Source organism: Martes martes, assembly GCF_963455335.1.
Source record: "Martes martes genome assembly, chromosome: 5".
NCBI classification, from domain to species: domain Eukaryota; kingdom Metazoa; phylum Chordata; class Mammalia; order Carnivora; family Mustelidae; genus Martes; species Martes martes.
This window is the reverse complement of record NC_137892.1, coordinates 153,896,147-153,911,081: the sequence shown is the minus strand read 5'-3', so window position 1 is coordinate 153,911,081 and position 14,935 is coordinate 153,896,147. Positions and strand designations below refer to the sequence as shown.

Here is a 14,935-nt window from a genome sequence, read left to right as displayed (position 1 = left end):
AAGGTGTTGGACTCTTCGACAGCCCCGCCCATCTAATGATATCACAAGACCATAAAAAATGCAAAACCCAGCAAGGACCTGTGAGCTAACTTACACCAAAAGATACTCTCCCAACTAAAAACGAACCTTGTCCGTCTGTCCTGGGACCCCAGGGCATTTCCTGAACCCGATGTCAAGCGGTTTCTGATAACTCCTTGTCTGGGGGAGAAATTACCCTCCCGGCCCTGACAAATAACCGAGTTGCCTCCCCTCCCAGGATGGACTTTGAAAACGATCGCATAGGAGCAGCAGAGAGCAGCGATGCAGAAGTCTGGTAGCTGACCAAGACAACTGACCTCTTTGTCATTTTAAGCTCCTTGGTCCTCAGCGCCCTGAGTGGTATCTGGTTGGAACAGCGGCTGAATGATCTCCAGCCATGGAAATCACAAGGCAAAACAAACAAGAATCCCCGAGTCTATACGGCTTGCTGTGAAGTCTGCCAATTTACCTCTACTGTGACTCTGTGTTCACCTTTGCAGATGGAGTGCTTCCCACGTCGGTGACAAGGGCATCTGGAGAAGGGGAGGCAGGGGGTGGCCCCAGCCAGAAGACAACTCTCAGAACAGCTGGCACAGCCTTACTGCTTTCTGGCGTGTGATCATAACCGGCCCTGTGCAATTACACACACTGACACATCGGTGTCCCTCCATTTGCAAAAGTGGTTCACGTGTGTTTTCTTTATCAGGACCTAAGCAGCATGAGGGCAGGGCCACCTCAAAGACGGCAACGCTTCCCTTGTTCAAAGGTCACTGGCTTGACACTGACTCTAGAATGCTTCCAGAACAGACACAAAATCAGCGCAGGGCGGGAAAGCAAGTGTCATAAAGGGTATGTGCTTTTTCCCAAAGGAGGCCTCCAAAATGATTTATTCATCATGTTTCATGAAAATCTCGCTAAATGTTAGTTTCTTAGGCCCAGGGCAGATCCGAAGCAAGAAACTAAAAGGTACTCATCATGTATTAGCTATTTTTATTATTTCATTATGTTGTTGTCTTGGTTAGTGCCAAAATCTTCAACTATTTTGACTATCACCTGTCAGCAGCTACCCCTGACGGCCCAGCACAACAGGTATCTACAAGACATCAAAAAATATTCCATGACGTCCTGAGTACCATATTTATCTAATAAGGTAGACAGATGTGTGATACATATTTCCAGCAATGATAACTTTAGTACTAAAGAAAGAAAAAGAAAACTAACGATTTACATTTTAAGGGATAAGCTTCAGTTATCAAAAAAAAAAATGCACTCATGTAGGCAGCTCATATCCAAATAATGCTGCAGAAAAACAGGGTTTTCCTTATTTCTATTGCAACTCCACAGCAACTCACAGAGTTACAGGTGAGAAAAAAATACCAGATTGACTTTTCTAAAATGTAAGCATCAGCCAAGTCACTCTGGTATGAGTTTCACAAGGTTTCTTTACTCCAACTCACCTAGGACATTAAAGAAGAATGTGTGGCATCTCTCATCTCCCATCCCAACATAACCTGTCCCACGTCAGACAAGGGAGAGTAAGGAGACTCGGAGACCACAATACTGAGCCCTAACACACACTGGGCTCATCACAGCTGAGAAGGGAGATGGTACCATGAACCGTGTTACTCGGGACTCACTACTTTCAAAGAATGTGATGGATCCCTAGAAAGAGATTTAGATACTGTCTTGATATTTGAAGACATTGATTATCTTTGGAAGAATATGCTTGGGAAGAAGGATTCGACAAAGTAGTAGGTAGGCTAGTCATCAAACCAGTCAAGAAATAAAGAAATGGAGAAACCTGCTGCAGGATTAAGCCTCTGTGGTTCTAGAAGTAATCTACTTACCTAAGTGCATCGAAGGAAAGGGACTTTAAATGCAGATCTACATCCAGAGAGAATTGGGAAACACCATGGAGGACAGAGTATCAGTTGGCTAAGGAGGTCACGGTATCCTTGACTAAATATGGACTGCAGGGAAGAATGACCTCATTTTCTATGTATGAACCAGAAACTGAAATAGGTACCCAATTACGCCAGGCATAAAGCCCAAGGCAGTCAGAAAAACACGTTATCTACTTATTACACAAAGATGCTCACTGAACCTTTCTTTATATGGCAGGAAACAAGAAACCTAGGCATTTAAACAAATTGGGGAAGAAGCAGTTGAAGGGGATTAGGAAGTACAGACTTCCAGTTAGAGAATAAATAAGTCCTGGAGATAGAAAGCACAGCCTAGGAAATATAGTCAATAACATTGTAATAACCTTGTACGATAACAAATGGTGACCACATTTGTCACAGTGAGCACTGTGTAAGGTAGAGAATTTTCAGATCACTACTTTGTACATCTGAAACTAATATAACACTGTATGTCAATGGTTCTTCAATAGTAAAAAGTAATAAAAAATAAACAAACACATTGCGAAGAAAGTAGGTACTCGATAAGTAATAAAAGAACAAACAAAAAAATTAACAATAGGGGTACATACACAGCAAAGGGAATTACAGCATGCTTGTATAATCAAATACTATGCTGCTATTTAAAAGCATACTTAAATACTTGCAAGTGATATGGGAAAAATGCCTCTGGGTTCCACGAAACATACACATATCTCAATTATGATGAAAAAAATTTGGCAGGAGATATTCAAAATGTTAAAGGAGTTCTTTTCTTCAGAGTGGAATCAGAGGTATTTTTACTTTTTCCCTCCCATTTTGAAATACTTAACCAAACTTTCGACAGTTAGCATTTATTATTTTTATAATTAGAAAACAATGAATGGCATTTTGAAATCTATTCCATTAACATAGAATAGACCCAAGGGAAAAAAAAATCCCTCCCTCCCCCACGGATGCTTGGAAACTTGGCTTGAGATTTGCCATTTCTGTCTCTAGGTACTTTGCAAAGTGAAACACACAATGGGCAGTTTTATTATTACTTAAGGCAAGCTCTGCCCGGGGGGTCTCTTCCATCACTTAGGGATCTCGGATAACGAGTCCCTTCCCAGCAGTGGCCAATGTCAGACACACACCCTTTTTCATTCTTTTACCTCCTGGTCTGGAGAGGGTGGGGGGATGTATTTCCCTACTTAGTAGACAAAAAAGACATTTATTAAACTATTTTTCCTGGGCCTTTCTCTTTTTCCATTTTGTAGTATTAGTAATTTGAGACCCTTATATTGTGAAAGCCTAATGCTAGGTTCCCTAAGTTAGAAAGGACTTAACGTTCCCATTACGCAACTTACTCTACAATTCTAACAATCCATATACAAAGCTCTTCATTCACACATAAAAACTTTGGGTCTTTGAATTATTATGAATTATCATACTGGACCCAACCAGATTCAGTGAATCATATAGGGCAATCAGAAATACCCACAGTTATCATCTTGGTGTGGCAGAGGGAATTACCAGACACTGGGCAGAACACATTTCTTCTCAAGCTTAGAGAACAATTTCAACCTTCTTTACGCCTTTGAAGACTTCATAATGAAGTTGTATTTAACATTTTAGGTGCCATTAAGTACCCTGAAACAAAGTTCACTGATTTATTCTACATAATTTGGTGAACTTGGCTTTTAAGGAATTCAGGGACTTTGTACCAAGGTTAGTTTTAAATAGAAATAAAAGTCTTTGAACATGGTGACAACATGGACATGTGCAGATACTTTTAAAAAATACAGTGTTCAAAATCTATCTTAGCAATCTGCAGTGCTCTAGTGATAAAGACTAAATAATTTCTAAATAATTTTATTGTGAAGTATCCGCTACTTCTTATCTTCCTCCCTTCTAACCAAAGGCAAAATAAGATACACTGTTGATTTATCAACGTGAATTATCTGTATAGTTTGGTTCTTCTCCTGTGAACCTCTTGGTCACAATCCCTTTGTTCCTGACAGCCCTTTTTATGACTGTCTTACACCATGAAATTCAAAATTTGACTGCAAAGATTAAATTTAAGCCCAGGCTGGGAACCAGAAAAGCCAGAAACTTATTCCTAAATTTCTAACAACTCCTGGGCAGATTTCAGTGGTGGGGGTCCTGACTGGAGGAGGTGGGGAGCAGGACGGCCAAGGGCCAGGCAGATGTGGGCTCGAGTCCCGGCTCCTCCCTGTAATACCTGCGTGATCTTGGACAAGTGACTCCACTTGCCCCAAACCTCTCAGTCTTTCCACACTTTGTAACATGTGCTAGAAGCACGTACCAACTAGTCAGTGAATGGAAGCAACTAATAGTTTTGATTTTCAATCTGTAAAAATGGAGATAAAATGATAATTCTAGATATTGTCATAAAGTGTACTAAGCACCTACAGGGTTCTACAAACACGATTTTACTTTCTGCGATAATGGACTGATTCTCATTGTTTCCTAGGGTGCTTTCGTTTACTACTGAAAAGCAGGTTATTCTAGATCATGCAGCTTTTCTCCCCCATGTTGGACGCACCCCTCCCTCGCAACCCCCCAAAATGACTGCCACCACCCAAATTTAAAACGTGATAACAGGTTTTGCTAACCTTGTTAGAACACTCCATAATATTTGGGTTTCCTCCCTGACTGAGCTATAACATTATAGCTCTGTATCTACAACCGAATGTTCATACAGAGGAGGCTTTGGATGAATCACTGCAGGCTTCTTCCTAGCCAGCCCCTCCCCCACACGCACCGACAGCTCTGAGATAATTTATGAATATGTAATACCTTTACACAATCGCATATGTGCTGTTTATTCAAATTTCAGTGGAATTTTGCATATAGCTGGATTTCCATTTTAAAAGTTCTATCCACATTTTGTTTACAGAAACAGCAAACTGAGACATTTATAACCATTAAAAAAACCCCTCATCTTATATTATCTTTTGTTCTTGACAAGTCAGAGACTTAACAGCTATTGAGATGTTTTATTTTTTTAATTTTGCATTTCTTGTTCATCTCCAGGACATGTGACCCAAGGGCTGCTTTGACCTTTGACCCCTGTACCCCTCTGTTACCCCTCTACTGGAAGAGGAGTCAATTTTTGAAATAGGAAGTCTCGTTCACTCAAGGCAAGGTGTAACACATCTGCACACTCTGAAAGAATGGTAGAGATCTACATGCGTCCATCTGTCTAGAACATGATTAAAAACCCACATCAAGAGCAAAGTATTTTCTGAAGTCTAAAGCAGACCACTTTTGCAGATAGGTTCATTTTCCTCCTCTCTGTTGTGTTTTAAGGCGGTTGGGGTAAAATGTACTTCTATTCTTACCCACAGGTGACTGGGTCACTCTTCAACTCTTACAGTAATTCTTCTCCTTCAGCTTAAGAAAATGTAAGTTCTGTTCCTCTACCCTTGTACAATTTTGCAAAAACAATTATCATCTGATACCAGATGACAAAAGAAGGTTTTTGGAAACCTATCAGTCCCTTCCCCACTAACTACTCTGACAGACTATCTCCACCACCAGGCAGCCTGTAACCTCATAAACACACCGGCACTTAAGGGATAAGGGCCTCAGACAACACTTGCTGATAAAACATTTGTGCAAAGAGACAACTCTTCCAGTACTTTACTTACGTCGGCTATGATAAGCAGGTTAGCAGCATTTTAAGGATGCGTCTGCATTATTAGACCCACTAAGATAAACCGAATGTGTGACTGTTTCTTATGTCTAGTCTCCCTTTTGGGACCTCAGGAGATCTCTTCCCTTACACTAAAATCAAATGCTTAGTTATATCTGCCTGGTATTAAATCAAGGCAAATGTGAGGCAATAGTATGGTATGTTTCAGGTCATTTAATTACAACAAAGAATACTCTCACCTCCACCAGTTATCCCATATAATTTTCTTTCTCTCATTCCCTCCCTCTCTTGCTCTCACGTACACGCTCACTGTATCTCTTTCTCTCTCTCTCTCTCTCTCTCTCTCTCACACACACACACACACACAGACACAGACACTACAACAGCTCAGGGAGAAGGGATCAGGTGAGCAGTCCCGCTTTCTGACCTTTGGGATCGCTCCAAGAAAATAAGCCTTAAATAGTAGAAGGTGCAGGTGAGCTTACAGCACTGGACTCATCTGAAATGTGCAGGGCAGTGTAGTAAATTCAGTCCTAGAACCTTTCCACAGATTATACAAAACACCTGAACTCCCCAGTGCTATGAGAGAAGGGAAGGTGGGCAGAAAGGAGGCGGAGCAGCAGAGATGCCCTGGGGAGACCCTACTGAGCAAAGTGGCAACAGAAAAAATATAATAGTTCACCGGAGGAAATTAGTTTGCTTACCAGGCAAAGGTCTCTAGACACTATACCATTTTGTGAACACTTCTGGGCAAGAAAATTTGAAGTACAAGTAGCTTACCATGGGGGCTAAGCATTAGTGAGCTTACAGAGTTGAATCATGCAAAAGTTCTGAGTACAGAGAGACAAATCCAAGCAGATACTCATCAGACGGAGCAGTCAAACAGACCCCCTTCTGAAAGGGGTTATTTTAAAAAACGAAAAGTGCACCAACATAGGTGCATTTTTTTATACATATATTCCTTGAAGTCTCTCGACTTAAGGTCAAAGAAATAAGGTAGTACAATACCAGGAGTGAGGCTCATCACTCGCCGGGGCCAGTCCCCACACCTGCCTCCTTGACAGGAGGCAAGCCACTGCCTCCCACCCTCATCCTCTCCCTGGCCTTCAAATGCAGCTGCATCCCGCTGGAGGCTCTGCGAAAAAGGTTCCCACAAGCAAAGTGCAGAGTACCAGTGCCCCACTGCTGGGAGAGTCTGCAGCGCTGGGGATTTGCAATGACGCCACATGGAGAGAAACGGGGGGGAAAACATGAAAAAGAAACGAGGACGAGAAGGCAACAAACAAAAATGCACTCCTCTGCTTTAGTAGTCCAAGAGGAAAAAAAAGGTGGGGGGGAGAGACACCCCAAATTAGAGATGGTCAACGGCTGGCTTATCAGGACACATTTGGGTACCCTTACTCCATACCTGGGCAAAAAAAAAAGAAAATTAGAAGTACCTGGGAAATGAACTTGGACACGTTCTAATATAAAATCTCCCCATCATCGCCATCACCATCACCACCAACACCGGGTAAATAAAAACCAAGCACTTGAGCTATTAGCAACTACATTCTACTTACAGACCTGACGTTTACATAATAACAAATTACATAATACTCCTGCTGTGCACTAAAAACCCTTCTATAGGTGAAGCTCTAAACCCTCTGGTCTTTTAACATTTTCCAGAGAGAGCTGGAAAAGTCTGCTGAATAACTGGGGGGAGGGGGAGATGGAGTGCTGGAAAAGTCATCCTTGACAAGCTGCAAGCCCAACCAAATGTTCCCGGATAAAAAGGGACTCGGAGCAGGTGACTCCCCGCTGCTTTCATCCCCTGGCGCCCGGGTGTCTAAGGCCAAGGCAGAGCGAGCCGGGCGCGGGGCGTAGGGCGCGGGGTTCAGGGCGGAACTGCCCGAGCCGGGCGGGGGGCGCGGCCGGAGCTTACCTGCTCCCCGAAGTCGATGGCTATGTTGGTGATGCCCAGGGGCACCAGGAACCGGATCAGGGGCCAGTAGTGCGTGAGCGCCGGGAATTTCACCATAGTCCCCGCCGTGGGCTGACCCCACACACATCTGCCGCCGCGAGGGGACTCTGCCGGGAGGCGCGGGGCGAGTGGGCCGAGCGGGGGCGCGGGCGGACGGAGGCCGGGTCCGGCGGGGCCTCGGGGCGGCGGCGGCTCCTCCTCGCGGCTGCGGCGCCCTCTCCAAGCGCGGCGGCTCTAGCAGGAGATCCGCAAGCTCAAGTCCATCCCTGCTGCCCTCCCACACAACAAAGATCTGCCGGGAAAAAAAAGAGGAGGGACAGCGGCGGCGGCGGCGGCAGCAGAAGGTTCTGCTGACAGCGGCTCCATTATAAGCGCTCTGGGGCCCGGAAATAAATAAATAACCGCGCGCACGAGGCGCCGCCGCCGCCGCCGCCGCCGCCGCCGTGCGGAGGAAATCAGGGGCGGGCGCGGAGGCGCGGACACCGCCGGCGGCCCCGGGGGCGGGCGGGCGGCGGGCTGGGGAGGGGCCGGGCCGGCCGGGCGGGCGGCGCCCTCCTTTCCTCCGCCGCCGCCTGCGCTCGGCGCGGCCGCGGGGGGCGCTGCGCACGCACAGGCCGCGGGGCCGCCGCCGCCTCCGCGGCTCCCGAGGCCGCGCGGGGTGGGACCCGCGGCGGTGCCCCGGCCGGCCAGGGGCGGCGGCGCGAGCCGGCGGAGCGGCGGGAGGGCGCCGCGGGGAGCTGAGGGGCGGGGGCGCCGAACCTCTGGAGGCCTCGGGGACGCCCGGGTTCGGGCAACCGGGCCCTGTCGCCCGCCCCGCGGGGCCCGGGTCCGGGGTCCCCTCGCCGTCCCGGGAGCGACCGGGGCGTGTGCGAGCCTGGCAGCCGGGGGACGTGAGCGCGGACGCGCGGGGCGAGATCGAGGCGCGCGGGGCTGCGAAGGAGCGGGAGCCCCCGGCTCTCCCCGGCGAGCGCCGCGCGCACTCCGTCCCCCGGTGGCCGCCTCGGGCGGGCGGAGACGGGCCGAGGAGGCCCGTCCCGGGCTGGGGCTGGGGGGCCTGCTTCGGGCCCACCTGGGAACTCGGGGCCGGGAGAGAGAGGGAGAGACGCTCGGAGCGGGGGGGGGGGCGCAGAGACGGAGCAACGGTCGCAGCGAAGGGGGCATCGCTCTCGGGGTGTCCCAGGGGAAAAGGCGCCGACGGCCGCGGGGACCGCTCCCTGCACCCGCCCGGGCCGGGCCCGCCGTCCTTGGGAGCGCTGGGACCTGCCTCCAGCCGTTTGCTAACGTGAGCCCAGATCCTCCCCAGTGCACCGCTGTTTTAAACCCACCGCAAACTCGAAAAGTCTGTCTCCTTTAGATAAACAAGGGGAAAGAAGAAAGAAAACACTGTTTTTTATTATACGGTGCCCCAGTGATTTCAGGGCAAAGACTAGCCGTGCCGAGGGTTTTCCCTCAAACTTCAGGCGAGCTTGACAGCCAAGCCGGCATCCATCTGCACCAGGGCACTGGGACAGCGGGTTGAGGCCCCGGGAGGGAAAAGTGCCGCATGCAGGCAGGGGTTCATGGGAAACCTCTGTCCCTTCTGCTAAACGTTGTCCTGAACCAAAAACTGCTCGCAGAAAATAGTCTATTAAAAGGAAGGGGGAAAAGAGCCTCTTGTGCAGGGTCGGCTTCGCGGGCTTATGACCCGTGTCGCCGCCGCGGAAGTCCCAGCGTTTGGAAGACTTGTGTTTGGTTTATCCGACACTGTTGCCCTCTTGAAATTTCTAATTTTGGAAGGAGAGCCCATCCTGCTCAGATGATTTTGCACTCCCCCCACATCACATGATTCTTTTAAAGTTTAATTAGCATAATGAATTAAAGTAATCTATTGTTAAAAGCCGTAAAGTAATTTTGCAGCTAGGAATGAACCCATTACCTCACATGTAGCTTTGTAAAGCTGGTGCTCATAGCGAGCTAGAGACCTCAACTTTCTGGTTGCAGGCATTTCACAATGTATTTGTAAGGATCAAATGTTTTCCATATTTTATGCTGTTTAAGAGACCTTTTAAAATTCCACACAGTCCACACAAGGCCTTGAGAAAGAGGAAGATAATTCACCCTGTAGCTCTGATGTAACCTCAAATGACATCCCCTATAATTAAAAGGAAAATTTGGTAATTATTTATTGTGTTACGTGGTGTCAAGTAATATCTTCTAAAAGACTTCCCAGCAAAACAGGAAGTACTAGTAGTGACAGGGACTCTTCTCTATGGCAAGTTCCCGAAAGGTGTGTTTTAATATAGTCAAATCTTATTTAATATATACGAAGAGAGCTTGTTATTTAAAGGAATTCTCTGGGAAGGAGTTCTTTTCTAAAGCAAATATCACCTTACGGTTACTCTAGGTTTCCGTGGGCTTGTTTTACTCAAAGCAATCTAATTACACTGACCTTTGTCTGGAATGTGGGGTTGATGAGGTCTTCGATCAATACTCATCAAGTCCAGTTTGCTTTGGCTGGTCTCTGGACAAGGACCCGCCACATCACTGCCGCTGCTTCTGCTACTGGCCCATGTAGACACACAGCTTCCCTCTTCAGGAGGATTGGTGAGAAAGTTCCAGCGAATCAATGAAAAGCCACCATCCTCGTTTGAGTATTCTGAAAGTGTATTTCTTGAATGAGTGATTGAATAGTGTCATCTTTGATTACGGCAAAGAGCACTTTTTAGATTGGAGAGGACTTCAAATTTCAATCACATAGTGGCAATATGGAAGTTAAGGGGACATTTGATTATTTTTTTCTGTCAAAGACTCAAAGTCAGAGAATTGATTTCAAAGGGGGGTTTTTGGCCTCTTTTGCTTCCTCTTTTTAACTTAGTCGTTGTTTGAAAAGATAACTCCAGAGAAACGAGTGATGATAATGAATGGGGAGTTTTCTAAATTACACAGAACCCAAGAAGAGATCACAAAGTCATTTACACTGGATTCAGAGGGTTATCTTTCAAAGGGTACAGCTTTATCTTAAATTTATAGAGTTTTTGATCAAAGGACGTTGCAAGATTTATAGACTCTACACTCAAAAGTGTGAGGAAAAAATATATACATATAGGAAAATGCTGGAAGAAAATGCTGCACTGTTAACTGTGTTTAGATACAGCTGCATAGTATTATTAATTTCTTTTTATACTTTTCTATATTTAACATAATGGGCATATAGCAGTTTATTAAAAAAAGTTTTTAAAAATATTTACAAAATGTCATCAGAAGTGCGAGTGAACATTAATATCAGAGCATGGGAAAAGTTACTCTTCACGGAAACAATTTTATAAATGACCAGCCATATGCCATTGTGTTGGTGTTTAAAATTATTAAAATTATTAACTCCAACTTTTGAAGAAAAAGTTACGTGTGTGTCTCATTTCCTTTTTTTCTGGAATTGGTCTCAAATGACTATGTACAAGTTACCCCTCTATCTGTTGCAAAGGACAGAATAAAAGGTCATGTTTAAAATCATCCAGTTCTCTAACTCTGCAACTCGGATTTCCTTAATTGGAGGGGCCCACTGGCAGCAGATTGGAATTGTAGTCATGGATGGGATCCGGAAGAAGGTGTCATAAAGATTTGTGGAAGATTGACTTTATAGTGTTATCTACACACTGTAATTATCCCCTCTCATGTATTTAATGTACCAGTTTATTTAATAGATCGTTCTAGTGGAAGATTTAGTCCTGGATATTGGTGTCTTTTTTTGGATATTGGTGTTTTGAAATGAGTAGGAAGCCCCCTCCCCTCATAGACCAGCTATAAGTTCAATCCTTAGAGTTCTACATCTGAGCCTCATACAGTTTTACTCCATGGCCCATTGGGGGTGGTGTGGGGAAGCCTCAGATTTCTAGACTATTTAATTGTGTTCATATGAATATCGTTCTATTCGATGAAGTCATGACTTCTGCCCAGATCCAAGCTTCCAGAGAGCAGGAAGACAAGTTGTCTACTTCCCCGCAAGCTGCATGTTTTACTTTTGTGGTCTCTGTGTCATTCCAGCCCAAGCCTCATAACAATTTGCCTGGGCCAATGATCAAAGCCGGTTTTTGTACTCTCAACACATCCCAACAATAGGACGTAGGAGGTGAGTGACATGGGTAAATGGTCCAGAAATGGAATATTTGCTATAGATAAACTAGAATTAGCTCGTTATATTCTGCTAGGAGTTTCAGTTCTCACTTTTAATGATTTCTTTAATATTTTTAAAGGGACCACACAGATGCTTCCAAAATGTTGAACTGCAAGAAGGAATAGGGAGAGTTTCTCTAACATGCTGGTATCGATATGGTCTGCAGGCTATTTTGGTAAGCGAAAAAAAAACTGTAAAATGGCATGCTATTTTGGGGGGAAGGGAGGTAAAATGGGAGAGAAATAGGAATATGGCTGTGCATGTATCCGTGTATTTGCTTATATTTATGAAGAAGTCACACCGGAAATACAATCCAAAAATTATTCAAGTGCTTATCCATGGGGAAAGAAAGAGCCCAAGGTCAAATAGGGATGGAAGGAGGAATTCCCTGAATGTATTTTGTAATCTAATTTTGGCTTTGGAAACATTCATGTTGTAAATGATGAAAACAGAAAAATAAAGCAAAAGAAGACAATTATGGGCAGAAGACATATACATGTCATGCATGTTTTTTTTTTTTTTTAGTTTTTTCCTCTTTTATTCTGAGGAAAGGATTTAAGACAACTTTAATCAGAGCACAGATCTATGCCTTATCCAGATATAATGCCTTTTTACATTTTGTTTTTATAAAAAAAATTTTTTTTTCTATAATTGTTAGAGAATGAAACATATGGGGAGCCTCTTGCCAGGTCAGTTTTGTAACCCAATGGCATTGTGTATTGATAACGAATTTTGTGTCTGAAAAAGAACTGAAAAAAACAAGAGTAAGTTTTGAGATGGATTCTGCTTATGCCACTCAAAAATACCACCACCACTGGCCCCTGACTTTCAGGATTCTGGAAGCAGTGTACTTTAGAGAGGTGAGCACATGATGGTTTGCTGACTTGAATTTGGCTCATTATGGTGACACACAAAGGATACAGGCTCTGCAAACCTTAGGTCAGGTAATTCCTAATGAATTGAACGGAATGGAGATGCAACTGAGTTTAAAATAGAGCAACTTTCGGCAGGTCCTGTGTCAGGCTCCCAGCTCTGTGGGGAGTCTGCTTCTCCCTCTGACCTTCTCCACTCTCGTGCTCTCTCTCTCTCAAATAAATAAATAAATCTTTAAAAAATAAAAAAATAAAAAAATCTTTAAAAAATAAAAAAATCTTTAAAAAATAACAACTTCTTGTAACCCCTTTTCCTCTCTTTAACCTCTGCGCTCTTGTTTTTAATTAATCTCTACGCCCAGTGTGGGGCTCAAACACACAACCCCAAGATCAAGAGTTGCAAGCTGTACTGACAGAGGCAGGTGTCCCTGCTTTTGCTTGTTTTTTTTTTTTTAAATGACCAGAATAACATAAAATGCACATTATTAAAATAGTTAATAAAGCTTAAATTTTTATTCTTGCTACCTATCCAAGGTCAAAAGTCTGTTTTTTAAAAAAAGCCATTTTAACATATCATGTGTTTCACAAAGATTTCCTGTGTAATTCCAGTTCACTTTGATATTTTCTTTTCTATTTATTATTTTGGCAATCAGGGAGAGCTGCATGTCTCACTTTCTAATATGTGTCTGATATCTACCACAAAATATTGAACTTCCTGAGATTAGGAACTATTTAAAATACTACCATCTTCTTTCACTTCCCATTTCTCCCCTCCACTCCTGGGACAATGACAGATACTAAGTAATGTGTTTTGAATTGAGTTTTCTAAAAGTGTTTTATGTTTAATCTCCAAGTTTAGTCTCCAAGGGTATAAATCCTTTCCATTGTACAGTTAGTAGTGACTGGACATCCTTAGCGTGTTGATAATATGGAGAAATCAGGTTTTGTCACTTCTCAGACTTTACTATCCCAGAGAAGAGGCAGACAAACAATAGTTCTATTGTTACTGCATTTTAATTGAGTCTATTAATTTGACTAATTAAGGTATTAATTAATCAGACAAATACACAGCACAGTGTCACCTTCACATCAAGTAGATAGCTTATCCCCGAATTCCTACATTCCCCCCAGATCATTTTTGTATTTGAAAAGGTGCCTGATTTCAAAATGATATCCTGCAACACTACATAATTTCTCTTGTGACTCCATAGATTCAGTGGTTGGACAAGGCAGTAATGAAACCAGTGTTATTTGAATCTCTACGTAGATTGGCTCGCTTTGTTTTAATCCATTCAGCAACCTCTTTGGAGTGCCTACTGTGTGCCAGACATGGTGCAAGGTGCTAGCTATGTAGTATTGAACAAAACAAAAACACCATCTTCCTAAGACTGAAAACAACGCGAGATGTCTTCTCTCACTGCTGCTCCAATTCAAAGTCATACTGAAGGCTCCAGCCAATGCAGTCAGGCAAGAAGAGGAGATATAAGGTATGCACACTGGAAAGAAAAAGTATTTTTTTATTTGCAGATGATGAGATAGTTCAGATAGAAAACCTCAGAGGGTATTTTTTTTTTTTTTAAGATTTTATTTATTTGAGAGAGAGAGGGAGAGTGAGAGAGAGAGAGAGAGAGAGCACACCAGCGGGAGGAGAGGCAGACTCCGCTGAGCAGGGAGCCTGAAGACATGGGGCTCAATCCCAGGACCCTGAGATCATGACCTGAACCAAATTCAAGAGTTGGATGCTCAATTGATTGAGCTACCCAGGTGCCCCAACAGTCTTTAGCTTTTAATTACAGCGTTTGGTCTACGTGTTAGCTTCCTGGGAGTGCTATAACAAGGGACCACAATGTATTCTCTCAAAGATCTGGATGCTAGAAATCCAAAATCAAGGTTGTGGGCTGTGAACGCTTCCTTGGAAGCTTCTAGGAAAGAATCCTTTTTTGTGCCTTTTTAAAATTATTAATTATTTTTATTAACATATAATGTATTATTTGCCCCATGGGTACAGGTCGGTGAATCGTCAGACTTACACACTTCACAGCCCTCACCATATCACATACCCTCCCCAATGTCCATAACCCAGCCACCCTCTCCACACCTCCACTCTCCCCAGCAACCCTCAGTTTGTTTTGTGAGATTGAGAGTCTCTTATGGTTTGTCTCCCTCCCGATCCCATCTTGTTTCATTTTTTCCTTTCCTGCCCCCCAAACCCCCCACTTTGCCTCTCAACTTCCTCATATCAGGGAGATCATATGATAATTGTCTTTCTCTGATTGACTTATTTCGCTTAGCATAATATCCTCTAGTTCCATCCATGTCGTTGCAAATGGCAAGATTTTGGGGTTTTTTTGGATGGCTGCATAGTATTCCATT

The 14,935-nt window shown here is 44.2% G+C and overlaps 1 protein-coding gene across 1 annotated transcript in view; it reads right to left on the bottom strand.

Moving 5' to 3' along the window:
• Positions 1–7,987, bottom strand: part of ANKH (ANKH inorganic pyrophosphate transport regulator) — a 125,860-nt gene extending 117,873 nt beyond the window's left edge. The window contains exon 1 of the mRNA XM_080803889.1: positions 7,502–7,987. Within this exon, the coding sequence (XP_080660015.1) occupies positions 7,502–7,597 (96 nt within the window). The 5' untranslated portion in view covers positions 7,598–7,987. The remainder of the gene's footprint in view (positions 1–7,501) is intronic.
• Positions 7,988–14,935: the final 6,948 nt, after the last annotated feature.